Consider the following 18,361-nt stretch of genomic DNA (forward strand, 5'->3'; position numbering starts at 1 on the left):
TGGTAAAATTGGTGTTTCTATGTTTTTAGAAATGACTTCTTAACATATATTAAGGAATACATGTTTAAAAACTCAAGTAAATGATACTTCTTTTGTTTGTTTTACTTTAAAAAAAAAAAAAAAAAGCCCTAACAGTGTTGGGGGGGGGGGGTGGGGAAAGTAGTAAAGAATGAGTTTGTACTTGATGTTGAAATTAAAATACCAGCTGCACTGTCTAGAGGGAAATACATGGGTGCCAGAACACTGAATTTCACCATCACTGTTCTGAAATGTATTATTAATCCTTTGCTTTTGGTGATCTCAACCTCCAGAAGGGATGCAGCACGGAACCAGGCATTTTCTCTTGTTCATCTGGCCTCTATCCAGGTGTGACAGCCAGATCAAAATTTCTGGGAAACAGTGACAAACCGATGACCAAATTTTTCTAGCCCAGGGCATATGAGCCTGGCTCCGGAGGCAGGAAGCTTACATGGCAGCTCTGATGTATAGACATAATTATCCATTCTGTTTAACAGAGGATTCTGGGTGTTTGTGCCCGTTATGGTTCTTAGCTAGAAAGCAGCAGATGGTCTTTGAAGTACTCTCCTCTCTTCACTGGAAAAGAGTTTAGGGCCAAAGGCTGAATGTTGATCTCTTTTGCCTAAATTTGTTCTTGGCTTCTCCATTGTTTCACATATTGTTCCAGCCAAAAAAAGGTATCTCAAAAATACACTTTCAAAGTGAAAAAGTAGCATTTTTATACGGTTCTTGCATGGTGGTGGTTCTCATTGTAATTTATTTTATAAAATCACCGTAACAGGCACACCACATATTTCCTACTCTTTCACACAAATTAATTTACAGAAAAGGGTGTGGAGGGGGGGATAGAGTCTTGAGGATATACTCCCTGTGCTCAAAACTATTGCGACTTTATTTACTTAATTTTTATATAGTTTTAAAATATTTAAAATATATGTATTTGCAGTTAATTTTATTACATACTGAGTAGAGTCACAAGAATAGAAAATGTATTCAAGATGTAAGGAATAATGATTCATTACCCAGTTTAAGAAAAAGAACATACCTGTTACCCATGAAGTGCTTTGCTCAATTGCATCCCCTTACTTTGGAAATGACAACTATACTAAATTTTATTTTTATCATTCCTTAACATACACTGTATATTCTTTTTCACGTGTACTTGTACCCCTTCAAAATATAATTTATTTTGTGTGCTTTTGAAAATATCTATGGATAGGCAGAGGATACTGTAGGTATTTCCTCTTCTATAAAAGGCCTGTTTAAAGCTTATGCACACTTTAAAATAACAGCTTTATTGAGATATAATTCATATACCATAAAATGCTCCCTTTGGAAGAGTACAATTAGTGGTTTTAAGTACATTCACAGAGTTTTACAACCCTCACCGCTATCTAATTTTAGAACATTTTCATCACCCCACAAGGAACCTTTAGTACCTTTAGTAGTCACTCCCTAACCTCCCTTTCCCTTAGCCCCTGGCAGCTACTAATCTACTTTCTGTCTCTACGTTTTTGCCTATTCTGGACATTTCCTAAAGGGAACCATATAGTATGTGCAGCATGTGGCGTTTTGTGATTGTCATCTTTCACTTAGCATAATGTTTTCACGGTGCATCCATGGTATAGCATGGACCAGTACCCCATTCCGTTTTGTGGTCAAATAATATGCCATTATATGGATACACAACATTGTTTATCCATCCATCAGTTGACATTTGGGTTGTTTCCACTTTTTAGCTATGGTGAATAATTCTGCTGTGATCATTCATGTACAAGTTTTTGTGTGGACATATGTTTTCAATTCTCTTGAGACCATATCAAAAAATGGAATTGCTGGGATGTATGGTAACTGTAGATTAAACATTTTGAGGAACTGCCAAGTATTTTTTTAAAAGTGACTGTACCATTTTACATTCCCAGTAGCTATGTATGAGGATTCCGATTTCTCCACATCCTCATCAACACTTGTTATTGCTGGGTTATAAATAAATAAACAAACAAACGAATAAACAAATATTAGCCATCCTAGTTGGTATGAAGTGGTATATCATTATGGCTTTGATTTGTATTTCCCTAATGCCCACTGATGTTGAGCGTCTTTTCATGTGCTTATTTTGTCATTTGTATATCTTCTTTGGAGAAACATCTGTTCAAATTCTTTGCCCATTTTAATTGTGTCATTTGTATTGTCTAGTTTTAAGTGTTCTTCATGTATTTTGGATAAAAGCCCCTTATCAAATATTTATATTGCAAATATTTTCTCCCCTTCTGTGAACTGTCTTTTCACTTTCTTGATGGTGTCCTTTGAAGCACAAAAGTTTTTAATTTTAATGAAGTGCAGTTTACCTGATTTTTTACTTTTGTTGTTTGTGCTTTTGGTGTCATATCTTAGAAAGCGTTTGCAATCCAAAGTCATGAAGACTTTCTCAGTGTTTATCTTCTCAAAGTTTTATAGTTTTAGGTCTATGAGTTCATTTTTGTAAATGGTATAAGGTAAAGGTTCAACTTTCTTTCTTGCCAGGTATATATTCAGGTGTCCCAGCACCATTTTGTAAAGATTATTTTCTCCCCGTTGGACTATCTTGGCACCCTTGTCAAAAAATATTTGGCCATAAATATAAGAGTTTGTTATGGACTGTCAATTCATTTCTATCAATCTATATGTCTGTCCTTTATGCAAGTACCACACTATATTGATTGCTATAGTTTTTTAGTAAGTTTTGAAATTGGAAACTTTGTTTTTCAAGATTGTTTTGATTATTCTGGATACCTTGCATTTCCATATTAATTTTAGGATCAGCTTGTTCATTTCTACAAAAAAGCCAGAATTGCCTTGAATCTGTAGGTCACTTTAAGGACTACTGCCGTCTTAACAATATTAAGGCTTCTGATCCATAAACACAGAATAGCTTTCCATTTATTTAGGTCATCTTTAATTTCTATCAATATTTTGTAGTTTTCAGTATACACATTTCACACTTCTTTTCTCAAATTTATTCTAAGTATTTTATTATTTTTGATGCTATTGTAAATGAAATTGTTTCCTTCATTTTATTTTTAGACCATTCATGTTGTATAGAAATATAATTACTTTTTATATACTGATTTGTGTATTATAACCTTGATGGACTGGCTTCTTAATTCTAATAGTTTTTGGAGGGTTCCTTAGGATTTTAATATACTATATCATATCATCTGGAATAGAAATGGTTTTACTTATTTCTTTCTAATCTAGAGGTTTTTAATTTATTTTCCTTGTCTAGTTGCCCTGACTAGAACCTCTAGTACAGTGTTGATCTTGGGAGGAAAGTATTCAGTCTTTCACCATTGACTATGATCTTTGCTGTGGTTTTCTCATAGATGTTCTTTATCAAGTTGAGGACATTCCCTTCTATTCCTAGTTTTTAATCCATTATTCTATTAATATGGCATATTACATGAATTGATTTTTGTACTGTTGAATGGTCCTTGCATTCCTGGATACATCCCACTTGATTTGATTTGATTTACTGGATTTAATTTGCTAATATTTTGTTGAAGATTTTTGCATTTATATTCATAAGAGATAGTAGTCTGTAGTTTTCTTGTGATACCTTTGTCTGGTTTCAGTATTGGTGTAATACTAGTTTCATAGAATGAATTGGGAAATGTTTCTACCTCTTTATTTTTAGAAGAGTTCATGAAGCATTGGCATCAGTTTTTCTTTCAATGGCTGATAGAATTCACCAGTGAAGCCACATCACATGGGCTTAGGCATTTCTTTGATTACTAATTCAGTCTCTTAACTCACTGTAGGTCTATTCAGGTTTTCTATTTCTTCTTGAGTCAACTTCAGTCATTTATGTTTTTCTAGGACTTTATCTATTTCATCTAGATTATTCCATTTGTTGGCATATAATTATTGACAGTATTCCGTTATATTCCTTTTTTATTTCCGTAAGGTCAACAGTAATGTTCCTCCTTTCATTTCTAAGTTTAGTAATTTGCATCTTCTCTCTTTCTTTTCTTGACTAGTCTACCTAAAAACTTGGCAATCTGTTTATCTTTTCAAAGAACCAACTGTTGATTTTTCTCTGTTGCTTATCTATTCTCTATTCCATTTATTTCTGCCTTTTGTCTTTTGATTGGAATATTTAATTCATTTACATTAATGTAATTTCTGACAAGGTTGGAATTACATCTGCCGTTTTTCTATTTGTTTTCTATATGTCTTATGTCTTTTTTTTCATTCCTCCATTACTACCTTTTTTGTATAAAATATTTTCTAGTATACCATTTTAATGCTATTTTAATTTGTCATTTCTTTTCCTTTTTTTTTCTTTTTTTGGTATTTTCTTAAGTGGTTGCCCTGGAGATTATAATTAACATCTTGTTTTAAAGCAATCTAGTTCATATTAATCCCAACTTAATTTCAGTAGTATATAAAAACTCTGCTTTGGTATCAGTCTGTTCCCCCCCCCCCGCCGGCTTTGTGCTATTATTGTCAAACAAATTACATTTTTATGCATTTATAAGCCCATCAACACAGTTTCATAAGTATTGTTTTATGCAGTTATCTTTTACATCAGATAGAAAATAATTACATGCAAAAATATATTTATATTTTCTTCTTCTTTTTTTTTTAACCTATGTAGTTACCTCTACCATTGCTCTTTAGTTTTTCAGCTGAGTTTGACTTACTGCCTAGTGTCCTTTCATTTAAGCCTGAAGGACTCTCCTTAGTATTTCTTGTAGAGCAGGTCTGCTAGCAGTGGAATCTTTCAGACAATTCTCCTTCATTATAAAAATCTATTATATAAATATAAATCTTTCAAATAATTTCTCCTTCATTTTTCTTTAAACTTTTTATTTTATATTGGAGTATAGCCAATTAACAATGTTGTGATAGTTTCAGGTGCACGGCAAAGTGACTCAGACATACATATACATATACATATACATGTATCCATTCTCCCCCCACCTCCCCTCCCGTCCAGGCTGCCACATAACGTTGAGCAGAGTTCCATGTGCTATACAGTAGGCCCTTGTTGGTTATCCATTTTAAATATAGCAGTGTGTATATATAGATCCCAAACTCCCTAACTATCCCTTCCCCTCACCCTTCCCCCCGATAACCATAAGTTCCTTCTCTAGGTCCGTGAGTCTGTTTCTGTTTTGTAAATAAGTTCATTTGTATCATTTCTTTTTAGATTCCATATATAAGGGGTATCATATGACATTTCTCTTTCTCTGACTTACTTTACTCAGTATGACAATCTCTAGGTCCATCCATGTTGCTGCGAATGGCATTATTTCATTCTTTTTAATGGCTGAGTAATATTCCATTGTGTATATGCACCCACATCTTCTTCATCCATTCCTCTGTCAGTGGACATTTAGGTTGCTTCCATGTCTTGGCTATCGTAAACAGTGCTGCAATGAACACTGGGGTGCATGTATCCTTTTGGACCATGTTTTTCTCTGGATATATGCCCAAAAGACCCCAAATAGCCAAGGCAATCTTGAGAAAGAAAAACGGAGCTGGAGGAATCGGGCTCCCTGGCTTCACACTGTACTACAAAGCTATAGTCATCAAACCAGTATGGTACTGGCACAAACATAGAAATATAGATCAATGGAACAGGATGGAAAGCCCAGAAATAAACCCACATACCTGTGGTCAATTAATCTATGAAAAAGGAGGCAAGACTACATAATGGTGGAAAGACAGTCTCTTCAACAAATGGTGCTGGGAAAACTGGACAGCTACATGTTAAAAAAAAATGAAATTAGATCATTCTTTAACACCATACACAAAAATAAAATGGATTAAAGACCTAAATGTGAGACAAGACACTATAAAACTCCTAGAGGAAAATATAGGCAGAACACTCTCTGACATAAATCTCAGCAATATCTTTTTTGATCTGTCTCCCAGAATAATGGAAATAAAAACAAAAATAAACAAATGGGACCTAATTAAACTGACTTCATTTTTTGAAGAATAGTTCTGCTGGATATAGAATTCTTGATTGACAGTCTTTTCCTTTAGCACTTTGGTGATATCATCCCACTCCCTTCTGGCTTTCATGGTTTCTGATTAGAAATCAACTGCTTATCTTACTGAGGAGTCTTAGTATATGTTGAGTCACTTTTCTCTTTCTGCTCTCAAAATTCTCTCTTCTTGTCTTTTGACACACTGAATCTGATGTGCCTATGTTTGGATATCTCTAAGTTTATACTACTTGGAGGTTGTTGAGCTTCTTGGATGTACAAATTAATGTTTTCATCAAATTTGGGAAGTTTTTCAGCCATTATTTCTTCACATATTCTTTCCGCCCCTTTCTTTCCCTCCTTCCTTCTGGCACTCCTATTATGTGTATTGTTGATGGTGTCCCACCCATCTCTTGAGGCTGTGTTCATTTTTTGTCATTCCTTTTTCTTTGTGTTTCTCAGACTGGATCATCTCAATAGACCTAGTTTTAAGTTAGCTGACTTTCTCTTCAGCCAGTTCATATCTGCAGAGGAACCTCTCTAGTGAATTTTTCATTTTAGTCATTATGTTTGTATCTCTAAATTTTCGAGTTGGTCTTTTAAATAATTTTTATCTATTGATATTCTCTGTACAACGAGATGTTCACATACTTTAATTCTTTAAACATGGGTTCTATTAGTTCTTTAACATATGTATAATTGCTTATTTATGTCTTTGTCTAGTAATTCCAATGTCTGGACATCCTCAGGGAGTTTCTATTGACTTCTTTTTTACCCTATGTTATGACCAAACTTTCCTGTTTCTTTGTGTATCTTGTAATTTTCTGTTGAAAACCGGGCATTTAAAATATTGTGGCAGATCTGGAAACCAGATTTGTCCCCTCCTCAGGGTTTGTTGTTGCTTCTGTTGTCATTGCTGTGCTGCTGCTATTTATTTAGTTATTTTCCTGAGCAAATTCTGTAAAGTCTGTATTCTTTATCATGCATGGCCATGAGATCTGTGTACAAAAGCTTAGTTGTCAGCTAATGATTGGACAGTGATTTCTTTAAATACTTGGAACCAATCATTTTTTTGAGCCTTTGCCGAGTGGCTCTGTGTTTGTGTGTTGGGGAATACCTTCAGCACTCCAGCAGGCAGTTTGCAGCTCTTCCTTAGCCTTTACTTCTTGCTTATGCAGAACCTCAAGGTCAGCCAGAGTTGAGAGATTAAGGTTTTCTCAGGTCTTTGCTGGTCATATGCACTGTCCACAATTCTAGGAATTTGTTGGAGCTTTTTAACCCTACCCCCACCCCCAGAACATCTCATTACCCAATTTTTCCTTCCAAGTTTTCTAATCAGCATCTTTTTAGTCTCTATTGGTGTCAGTGCCTCAGGCAATTGTAATGTTAAATAATTCCTGCTAATTACTTTCAACAGACACTCTGGGGATAGGGCTATTTGCACAGCATGAGCTTGAGATAGGTCAAACAGTGACAACTCTCTGGGAATGGGTTTTTTGGTAACTTCAAACCACTTCTGCCCCTTCAGTGGCTGCTAGGCTACCTTGGTTGTGAGACTGTTGGTTTTAAAGGCCACCATGAAGCTGAGGTTATGGGGATGGCAATAAGTCAAGTTAAAATGCCCCAAATTTTATGGAAGAGATTCAGCTATTTTTCCTCAAATAAGCACCCCTCAGACTGCTGGAAGACTTTGTTTAATTTCCACAGTTCTGCAGAGGTTAATTTTGACAGATTTTGCCAGTGTCTTTGCTTTACAGAGGAGCAAGTTTTCCAAGATCTTTACTCAGATATTCTAGAAGTGTTTCTCATGCCCAGTTATTTTTTACTGAGTTATTTGCAGGGCCAACTAATTCTGCAATTCCAGTCCCATTCACGTAAGAGTCCATCTGCATGGCTTCTCCTAGAGCGAGCAGTGTGTAACCTGTTGTTAGTTTGTTGGTTTTTTCTTATTAATTTGTAGTAGTTTAAAAAATACTCTTGTGAGTAGTCCTTTGTCATTTTTACGTGTTACAAAACTTCTACCAGTCTGTGACTATTTTTTTTCCCTCTCTTTATGGTGTTCTAATGAAGTTCTTACTTTTAAAAGATTTTGAATGTATTAATATTTTCCTTTGTGATTTAAGCTTTTTTGTTTTTCATTAGTAGAATTTTTCCTTACCCCAAGGTTGTCTAGATAGTCTTTTTAATTTAATTTTCATTTTTTTTAATAAGTTGGTACTATTGCATTTTTATTTTCCACCTGGAATTGATTTGTATATGATAGGATTTTGTGGTTCAATTTCACCTTTTTCTGTGATATTCCATTGCAGCAGCCCTATTTATTCAAATATCAGTTCTTACCTTACTAATTTGCTGGGCCTACCCTGCATGTTATACATCAGTTTTGGTGCATACAGAGGTCTCTTTCTGAACTCTTTATTTTGTTCTCTTGCTCAGTTTTTCTTAACCTATCCCAGTAGCACCTTGTTCTTTAGGCGATGTCTTGAGTGTTCTGAGGCTTTGCTCTTCTATTGAATTTACAGCTCATATAAGGGAGAAATGATACTTCAAGTATTGATTCTTCCAAATTATGAACATGATAATATACCCAATTTATATAGGTTCTTTACTCTTCCAGAACAGTTTTACCATTTTCTCCATATAAATTTCATACATTTTGAATTAGATTTTTATACCTAGGCTCTTTATATTTTTTAAGCTATTGAAAAATGGTGTTTTAAAAACTGTTGCAGGTCTTTAGAGACACAGTTTCTTTTTGTGACCCTATATATATTATGTATACTGATTTTGTGTCCAGCAAACTTACTAAACTCATTTATTCTCACAATTTATCTGCAAGTCTTATTGAGTTGTCCATATAAACAATTATGTAATCTGTTAGTGATAGGAGTTTTCTTTCCTTGCCATTCCTCCTATCTTTGTTTTTTTTTTTACTTACTGTGCTGGCAAGGACCTCCACTGAAAAGAAGGGATGATAGTGGGACCCATCATCTTGTTTCTGATGTAAAGGAAATACTTTCACCATTTTACTATTAAGTAGAATGGTTTTTTATAGGTTTTATGTAGCAAGATTTTATCAGGTTAATGAAGTTCATTTCCATTCCTAGTTTTATAAGAATTTAGTTTAGTTTTCTTATCATGAATGGATATTGGATTTTATCATGCTGGTAGAAAGAAAGTTCTGTTCATTAATTTTTTTTAAAATTAAATTTTATTTTTCTCTTTTCTTTAGCAAAGAAGTTTGTGATCCTGATATTGGCGGCAAGATCATAATGTGCCCTCAGTGTGATAAGCTTTGTCCATTCTGGAAACTCAATATTACTTGCGAGTCCTCAAAGGTATTTTTTTTCCCGAACGTTTACAAGTAATGAAAGATTTTTTTTTCTTCTAAAAATTTTAGTACAACATAGCGATTATAATTTTTTCCTCTGAGGAATTTAGAAAGGTAATTGTCAACTAAATCTTCATTTTGAAAGATAGATATAAATGCATGTGTTTTTTCCTCGTTTACAAATAATAAATTGAAATTAAAAGCCTTATCTAAAATCTCCTGAAGGGTCAGTGAGGAACGGTGGAATTGAAACTAATTTGAGTATTTCAGGTAATCAAAGCAGAAATCTCAAACCTGGCTTATCTCATAAATACTATTTAATAGGTTTACTATTATAAGTATTTTCCTTAATTCAAGTGAATGGAAACCTGAAATCTGTACTTGTGTTTTCCCACTTCGGAAGTGTGGTGAAACTCTGCTTGGAATTTTAAAGACCTTGCTGGTCAGATTTAGACTGTATTTATAAAAATGCATAAGAAAGGTTTTGTCTGCAAATGGTAACAGCTATTCACTTTGTCTCAAAACATTCCCACAAAACACATCTGGTTCCCCTTATACATGCAGATGATCTTGAGCTATATGACTTCTTAAAATCCAGGAGGTTTAGGAAAAGCACTGAGACTGGAGAGAGCTTACTGAAAGGCATGCCAGAAACGCCAGACAGGAAGAAAGATGGTTGGCTTGCTTCAGAGAGTTTTCCTGACAACTTTGATGTTTGTAGTAGTCTCCATTGTCTTGATCTTTCCTCTGTCCCCTAGTTCTGCCTTGAAAATTTAGGAATCTTTATATGACCTCAGAATATTCTGATCTACTCCGTGTAAGTCTTATTTTAACTGAATACACTGCTAAGATAGTGATGCCACTTTATAGTTTATACTTTGCAAAGTTCTTGTAACTATATCATTACTTGACACACAAAACAGCACTGTGAGACAGGCAGAACAGGTGTTACCTCCATTTTACAGATTTAAACACTGAGGATCTGCGAGATTAAATGATTTGCTCAAGATCACCCGCCTAGTAACTGACAAAGCCAGAAAATGATAGCAAATCTGCCTTCCTTGCTATTACCGTGTTCTTCAGTGGCTGACTGTAGTACCAGGCACTTCACTCTCAAACCGAACTCTATGTTTGGAAAATTATTCCACCCCTTAATTAAGGTGATTGCAGGGTATTGTCAACACATGGATTTCTACACTTAATTTATGAATTAAAATACATTTCATTGCCCATCCCCCCCCAACCAACACAAGTTCTAGACTATAAATATCTATCATAGATCATTCAAAGTAAAAGACTTGGAGCTAGTAAGAGAGAAGGTGCCTTCCAGTGATGTTAACTCATAAAGGTCACTAGTTAGTGTGTATCGCCAGGCACTAGATTTAAGGCAAGTGCCAACGATAATACCAGAGGCAAACTGTACTCCACAAAGTACAAATGGAAATTCCATTTTCCTTAAGAAATTATTTTTCACACACCCAACCCCCATCTCTTTTTTCGTATCTTCTGCTCCACCTAGCCATCCTTAAGCACATGACTTTCAAATATGTCCCTGTGTACATTTTTTTTTCATTGTTTTGGAAAAAAATGAATCATTCTCTTCCAGTTTCCAAAAAAAATCCCTTGAGTCTTGTCAGAGTGATTCACAAAGGGAGGGAAGCATATAAAAGAATATGAGTAGAAGAATGAAATGAAAAAATAAGGTAAAAAAGGAGAAAAAGAGAAGCACCTTTTCATGCTTTTCTGCTTATTGGTTAATTCAATCATTTCTTCAATTATACATTTTTATATTCATTTCTTTCCTTTTGGAAAGAGATGGAGTATTCACTAATTGACATGTATGCCACAATTGTTAACAAATTAGAAATAGAAATAGAAAATCAGGATCAAGGAAATGAAGAAACAATTATGGAAGTAATCAGGGTTAATACTGTTTTTGTGACTGAGCATTAAATAAAGTTCTTAGCTTTTTAGCTGGCAAGATAAAGAGGAAACATGGTTAAGGTATAATATTTAGTTCTTTGAAATACACTGTTATAAAATTTTGATTTTGTTCCTTTGCAGGAAGAAAGCATAGCGAATGGTCACTTTTCTAGTTTCTAACTGGTTCGTCTGCTTAAAATCATCTTGCCTGCGTATACAGCTCTCTCTTCTTTCCTGCTCCACCTGACTAAAGCAGTATGCTGACTTGGGGCCGCTGTTAACACAACCAGCTTTCCCTCTCTGTGCCATCCCGCCAAGCAAGCTAAGCTAAGCTTCTTACCAAGAAAGCTCTTTGCTTATCTTCTTCCCTACTTCCTGCTTCCATGTTGCTCCTGGGGCACGGAGAGCAGAGAGGCCAGCCAGCCATCTTCTTCTTTCTCTCAGTTCCTTGATCCGTACACAAGTGGCAAAAATGGTAACTTCCTCCAAGCCACCTAACTCCCTCTCATAAGAGTGCAAGGCACATCCCTCGTCTTGAGCTAGGCAGCTGGGGTGAGCTTGGCATTAGCAGTAAACTTGCCTTTTCTTGCTGCTCCTTTTTTTTTTCCCCCTCTAACATTGACAGATGTGCTTCCAGTGGCTTTTTCTCAGCATAATAGGATTTTCTCTTTCTGGAGTGAGGGTGGAGGTGTCAGGGCAGATAGGGAGGTATCAAATAGAGAGAGGTTTGCATTGATTCCTAGAAGAGGAGTAACATTGGGTAGAATCTTCAAGAATAACATTATAACACGCAGAAATGTTTCTCTGAGGACTTTTCCTGCAATAATTTTCAATAAGGGATAAGGTATGACATTAAAAGACAGCTTGGAAAAGATGGTTCCATAAGAGTCAAAGCTAAAAGACTTGAAATCATGTTCCATAGAATCCCAGGAGTAGAGGAATAAATAGGTGGGGAGCATTGTTCCCCAGAATGATCACTCATTTATTAATTTTGTCTTCCTTGAGCTGGATTTTTGAGAGGAGTAATTGAATGACAGACAGTTCGGGTCTATGCTTTCTGCTCAGGGTATATATGGATGATTGAGGGTATCTATATGCTTTGGAAAAAGGATGTATAAGAAGATGGGTGGGTGGATATTATTTTACAAAAATAACATAACATATTTTTATGTAGATGAAAGTTTACTCATTTTATATCAGTATACAGGGCAACACAGAAAGAACCTTAAAAAAAGTTGAGTTTTTCTGAGAAGCAGATTTGAATTTTCTTTTGCACTGGAAAGTTTGCTATTTATTTATTTATTTATTTATTTTTAGCCTACAGCTTCCTTTTCTACCATGTCTTCTTTACTTTTCATAAGATCTATCATAAAGTTGATATTATGTTTGCCACTTTTTCCACTAACTTAATAGACCTTTTTAGGAGATACAAAAATGCTCACTAATGAAAAATCGGTAACTAATTGGAAGATCTTCCAGGAATTCATAGAGGGAGATAGACTATTTTTATACTAGCAAAAAGGGGAAACTTAGCAGAACTAGTAAATAGAGTATGTCATGTATTCCTTCACGATCATTGTACCCTTTGTAACGTCAGCAAAAGCATCTATGCCTCCTTATCCTAAAGGAAGCTTCCATCAGCGATGGTAGAAAAGTCATCATTGGATTTGAGGAAACAGAGCTGTCTCCTGGGGGGAGAGCCATCTCAAAGTAAACCCCAGCTTTGTGCTTCTCTTAACAAGAAATGCTGGAATTCAGGAACTTGCCCTCTGACGAGGGTTGGATAATCAGATGCAAATCATAAATCTGAAAGTTGTTTGGAGTTCATTGTACTCTTAGGGCCATTCTGTTTCCTCAAATTCACTATCATGGTCCATAAAAAGAGGCTGTTCTTCAAAAGTATGTTAGAAGCTTTCAACAGCATGGGGTCTTAGCAGCTGAGCCTATTTCTTTATCATGATATGGAAAGATTCCATTGGAAAATGTACTCTGGTAAATACAGCAGAGGCTGCTTGCTTTCAAGAGAATGAGAAATCTCATCTGTAAGTATGTAGTAGATACAGTGATTGTCAAACTAGGTAACAGCTTTAAAAGAAACTCCCAAACTGTAGCATATACAAAGCAGTTCATATTTGCTGAATCCTAGTAAGTGAAGAACACGATTCATGTATATGTTATTATTGTATTTTCCAGAAATTGTGCCTCTTTGACAGTTTTGGAACCCTAGTCTTTGCAGTATTTATGGGGGTATGGGGTAAGTTATGTTCATTTTTTTCAGTTTCCTTTTGCTTCATAACTAAAAACAAACAAACAAAAACCTTAAGATCATACAAGTACCGAACTAAATAGCATTATATGGTTTTATATAGGCGATTAAGGTAACCCACTTTTAGTCCCTTGGATTGCCCAAACTTCATCTCCCCCCAAACTCCATTTATAATTCTTAAGGCCATTGTATCAAATTACTGCATAAAAACCTACCTCAAAATGTAGTGGCTTAAAACACAGGTTTATTGTTTCTCATGATTCTCTGCATCAGCTGGGAGGTTCTCCAGGCATAGTTCGCCAGGAGGGGTTGGTCTATGGGGCTCAGCTGGGCCACCTCCTCTGGGTCTACATGGTGTCTCATCCTCCAGTGGGCTGGCCCAGGATTCTTCACATGGAAGTTTAGGGTTCCAAAGAGAAGCAAGACAGGAGAAGCACACTCCAGGCGTTTTTTAAGCTTGTGTTTGCATCAAGTTTGCAAATGTTCCATCAACCAGAGCAAGTCATGGTCAACCCGACAACAATGTGAGGAGGTGGGAGGACTGCTCAAGGGCTGGATACACAGGGGCATGATTCACTGGGAGCTATTTTAATAACCCTCATAGCTGTGATCCAACCTGACTTTCAAGGGTTTGGGGTTCGGGAAAAGCAGCAACACAAGAATTACAGGTAAGCTTTCTTCTTTATACACTTCTATATGAGTGAGTAGTTAATAAGTATGTGCTGCTACACTTATAATAGTAACATTCTGTTTAATAAATAGAACAAATATGATCCTAAAGAATATAATTTGTATATAGAAGCTTTAATACTATATATTATTTATTTTGAATAGATTAGTTACATTAATTAATTACATTAATGAGGCAATTATCATTTTATTTAAATACAGACTTTTACATGTTTAATTGATGTAACTGTTCTACCATAGAAGAAGAAATGTCCACTTTCAAAGATAAATGCATTTCCAATTTCATTGTGTAAGTCAAGGGGAAAATAGTGCTCAGGGTGTAGATAGTTGGGGGACGAGACAGAACCAAGTCTTTTATTTTGGAGAAAACAACACATCAACACATGCAACTCACTTACAGATACAGCTGTTTACAGGTGTCCTCGGTGGTATTTCTCTTTTGCAGTGGTTGTGCCTATGAAGGGTCCCCAAATGAATCACAGAACAGACAGGCCGATTATTTTGGACACTTTTTTTTTTTTTTTTTAAACATCTTTATTGAAGTATAATTGCTTCACAATGGTGTGTTAGTTTCTGCTTTATAACAAAATGATTCAGCTATACATATACATATATCCCCATATCTCCTCCCTCTTGCGTCTCCCTCCCACCCTCCCTATCCCACCCCTCTAGGTGGTCACAAAGCACCGAGCTGATCTCCCTGTGCTATGTGGCTGCTTCCCACTAGCTACCTCTTTTACATTTGGTAGTGTATATATGTTGGACACTTTTAAGAGATATTAGTTGCCACTCCTGCATAAACTCTAAGAAGGCCAAACTTACCTAATAAGTCACACTGTCATTCAGACATTTAGCATGTTTTGGCTGGAGACCAAACACTAGCTAATATTTGACATGTGGGAGACTAAAGATCAAGTTCATATATTAAGATTCTCTGTACTCCTCCACTGTAAAATAATCTTTTTTTTTTTTTTTTTTATCCCCGGTAAGAGGGTAGGTGCTGAACACTTGGGTGGGGTCACTTTTAACTATTGCCTAAACCTCAGTCTCAGCACTGATCCATAATCTATAAAATTCTAACACATCTATTGAACTCCATACACTAATGGATGCTGATAGCCCTAATTAAAAGAGACTTTTAAAATAAAGCAAAAAATACTAACTTTGACACTGGAAAGAAAAACTTCAAGGTCCCTAGCCCACCCTGCTTTCTGTGATCATTAACTACACCATGTTTATAGAACTGACAGGCATATTGAGCTGCTGCTTTTATTTCATCAGGTTGTAGAATGCAGAAAACATTTCAGCCCTGCTCATAGCACCATATATGTATCTTTAAGGATATGTATGTATGATGAAGTCTTAATTTAAATGCCTGATATTGCTTTTCTTGTTACCTCTGGCTTATGAGAACTACTGCTGTGAACCTAATTACAGAAAGCCTGCAATTGCAGAACTGAAGTTTTTCATATCACCATCATCATATTCCTGTAGCATCTCCTTTGTGCCCAGATGTATGTGGCAGAGTATTTTTCTGCTCCCTAGAAATTATAAAAGTTGAGGGTAGAAAACCTTTTATAATAAATATAGCACAAGTCATGGACTGACTTGAAAAATATCCCCCCTTGTAGGCCAAACCACTCCATCTACTCATACTGACTCCTAAAGTCCTAAACACCAACTAACCGCGATTGAAGTAAAGGTTCTGAACGTATCCTCCCTCCCCATTCCTTGTTGTTTCTTACCTACTTCTGTCTAATGCTCCCTGCCAGCCTCTTGGCTGCATGACTGCAATTTTTAATTTTCACCTTTGAGTTCTAGGCTGGGCCTAGAGATTTACAGAAAAACCCAGACCCCTGGCTCATAAGGAGGGGTGGGGGGATTTCAGGAAGCCTTCACCCTAACTAGCTGCACTTGGAGATCAGAAAATGACTCTTGCGACTGTTAGTTTGAGGTCTCTGCTTCTGCAGCTGCATCCATACCAGCAAAATACCACAGTGTCTATAACCACCCTTGCTTCCATTCAGCTGCATTTCTGATTTAAGTGACACACAGATGCGTCTGATGGGCATTTTTAAAACCACATCTGGAGCCCTAACTGCAAGAGAGTTTAAGAAATGTGTTTTCTTTTTCGTTTTCTTTTTCAAGGATTATAATTTTTTAAATTTATTTTATTCAAGTATAGTTGATTTACAGTGTTATGCTACTTTCTGCTGTACAGCAAAGTGATTTAATTATACATATACATGCATTTTTAAAATATTCTTTTCCATTATGGTTCCTCGCAGGATATTGAATATCGTTCCCTGTGCTATACAGGACGACCTTGTTGTTTTTCCCGAGAAACGTATTTTCAGTCTCATAGTCTCTCAGTTAGGAAGTTAGAATACAGGCTGAGCGAGCTCATCTGCCTTGTCTGCCTTTGTGAGTGAAGAGGTCTGACTAGTTTCAAGGCCCAATAAAATGTCTCAGCCCTTCAGCAGCAAACTCTTAAGGCCACCAGAATGCTCCCATCTACCAGAGTGTGCCTTGTCCTTCGACATTGCTGGCTACAGCCACCAACGCTGTGTATTGGGAATCTTCTTCATCTGATGCATATTTTCTTTAGCTGTTTAATGTCCTGATTAAGAGGACAAGCTGGTTTTCTTCTCTCTTATTACGTATTCGTATAAGAGTCCTGTCTCTCACCAGTCAGCTAGAGCTGCCTGGTGTGTGATTTGCCAGAGAATATAAGTGCGGAGTTCCCCACCGGAGTCCGACCAGTTGTTCTATTGCAGGAAGAGAGAGAGAGCAAAAGGTACAGAACAGGAAATTCCTGTCCGGCATCATGCACAGTCACCCCAGGTCCCGGTGCTCTCACTCTGGGACACACAGCACTGTGACTCAGCAGCCATGTAGCCCAGGAGTGCTCCAGAACGTTGGGTGGCTATACTAGGCGATCAGGGTCTTTCACGGACCCTGCAAAGTTCTGGGCCCTGTGATATGAGGAACTAAGCAACTCCCACCCATTCCTACAGCTCCCAGGGTTTGTGCCCTTCAAGGTTTCGAGGATTTGCTACCCAGTCATTATTTGTCACCAGGCCATTTCTTCCTTGCATGGCAGTTATATCACTTCCCACTCAGAACTCCTCAATTTCAGGATTTGGTAAAAGCAGTCATTTTTACCCTTTATGTTCAAGTTCAGGGAGGAAGGGGAAGGGTACCCGCTGTTTCTCCCTGATGGCACTGATTAGAATTGTTTCTATTGCTTTTTGTGAGAAGAGTAGTTTGATTTTCATAAATCATCTCCTGTTGATACTGTTGCTAGATAGATACTGAACAAATAAATGGCTGTCACACTCCCATTTTAAAGATGTGGAAAATGACGCTCAGGCAGATTAGGCAAATTACCTGAGGTCCCCAGAGACGAAAAGCAACAAGCACAGAATAAGAGTTCTGCAAATAATTTGGTTGTCATCAGTGTTTAGATCAATGACAAAATGCAACGTATAGTAATAAAATTGTAGCAAACTTTTAGAAGGATGCAGAAATATTTATTTGATATAATTGTACTGCCTTGTGTGGGGTTCTGAAAAATGGGTTAGAAAATGATGGTTCCACATCCTTGGTCCTACCTCACCTACACAGGTACAGACTTTTCTTTCTGTAGCAAGAATGAGAAAGCCCCAGCCTTCCAGCCTCATGAGATCAGTCCTCTTTGTTTCACCTATGCCTACCTGTAGGTGCCAAAACACAGATGGACTTTCATGTCTTGCCTCACAAATTCCTTTAAAAATAGATAGGTTTGAAGATACAAATTCTTGAAAGTAAGCTGCTTTTTTTTAATAAAGTGAAAAGTAATTTTCTTTACTTAGCAGAGGAGGAAATGGAGGATTTTCTTCATTGAAAATCAATAAAAATTTCGAAAACATCTGTATGTCTAATATTTTAATGAAAATGACAAAATTTAGAGGGATTACAAAAAACACAGGGAAGGTATCCAAAGTGGCTTTAGAAAGCTTTTTCCAGGCTGGGTTCATAAAGAGGCTATTAATGGAAAGATACCCTTTTCTCACCCACAGTCCCTTTCTTTAAGTTGGAAAGGGCCAGTGGTTTCCTCTGATGTGCAGTCCTAGTGCTTTGAGTGAGTGGTGGAGTAGGACAGTATGCATGATGATT

The 18,361-nt window shown here is 36.4% G+C and overlaps 1 protein-coding gene across 2 annotated transcripts in view; it reads left to right on the top strand.

Moving 5' to 3' along the window:
- The window catches only part of ANO6 (anoctamin 6), a 210,420-nt gene that overhangs the window by 148,814 nt on the left and 43,245 nt on the right, over nucleotides 1-18,361 (top strand). For both annotated transcript variants that reach the window (XM_036865316.1, XM_036865317.1), the window contains 2 exons: nucleotides 9,226-9,331; nucleotides 13,441-13,501. In XM_036865316.1, the coding sequence (XP_036721211.1) occupies nucleotides 9,226-9,331; nucleotides 13,441-13,501 (167 nt within the window). The remainder of the gene's footprint in view (nucleotides 1-9,225; nucleotides 9,332-13,440; nucleotides 13,502-18,361) is intronic.

This window comes from Balaenoptera musculus, chromosome 10 (genome assembly GCF_009873245.2).
Source record: "Balaenoptera musculus isolate JJ_BM4_2016_0621 chromosome 10, mBalMus1.pri.v3, whole genome shotgun sequence".
In the NCBI taxonomy this organism is placed as follows: Eukaryota; Metazoa; Chordata; class Mammalia; order Artiodactyla; family Balaenopteridae; genus Balaenoptera; species Balaenoptera musculus.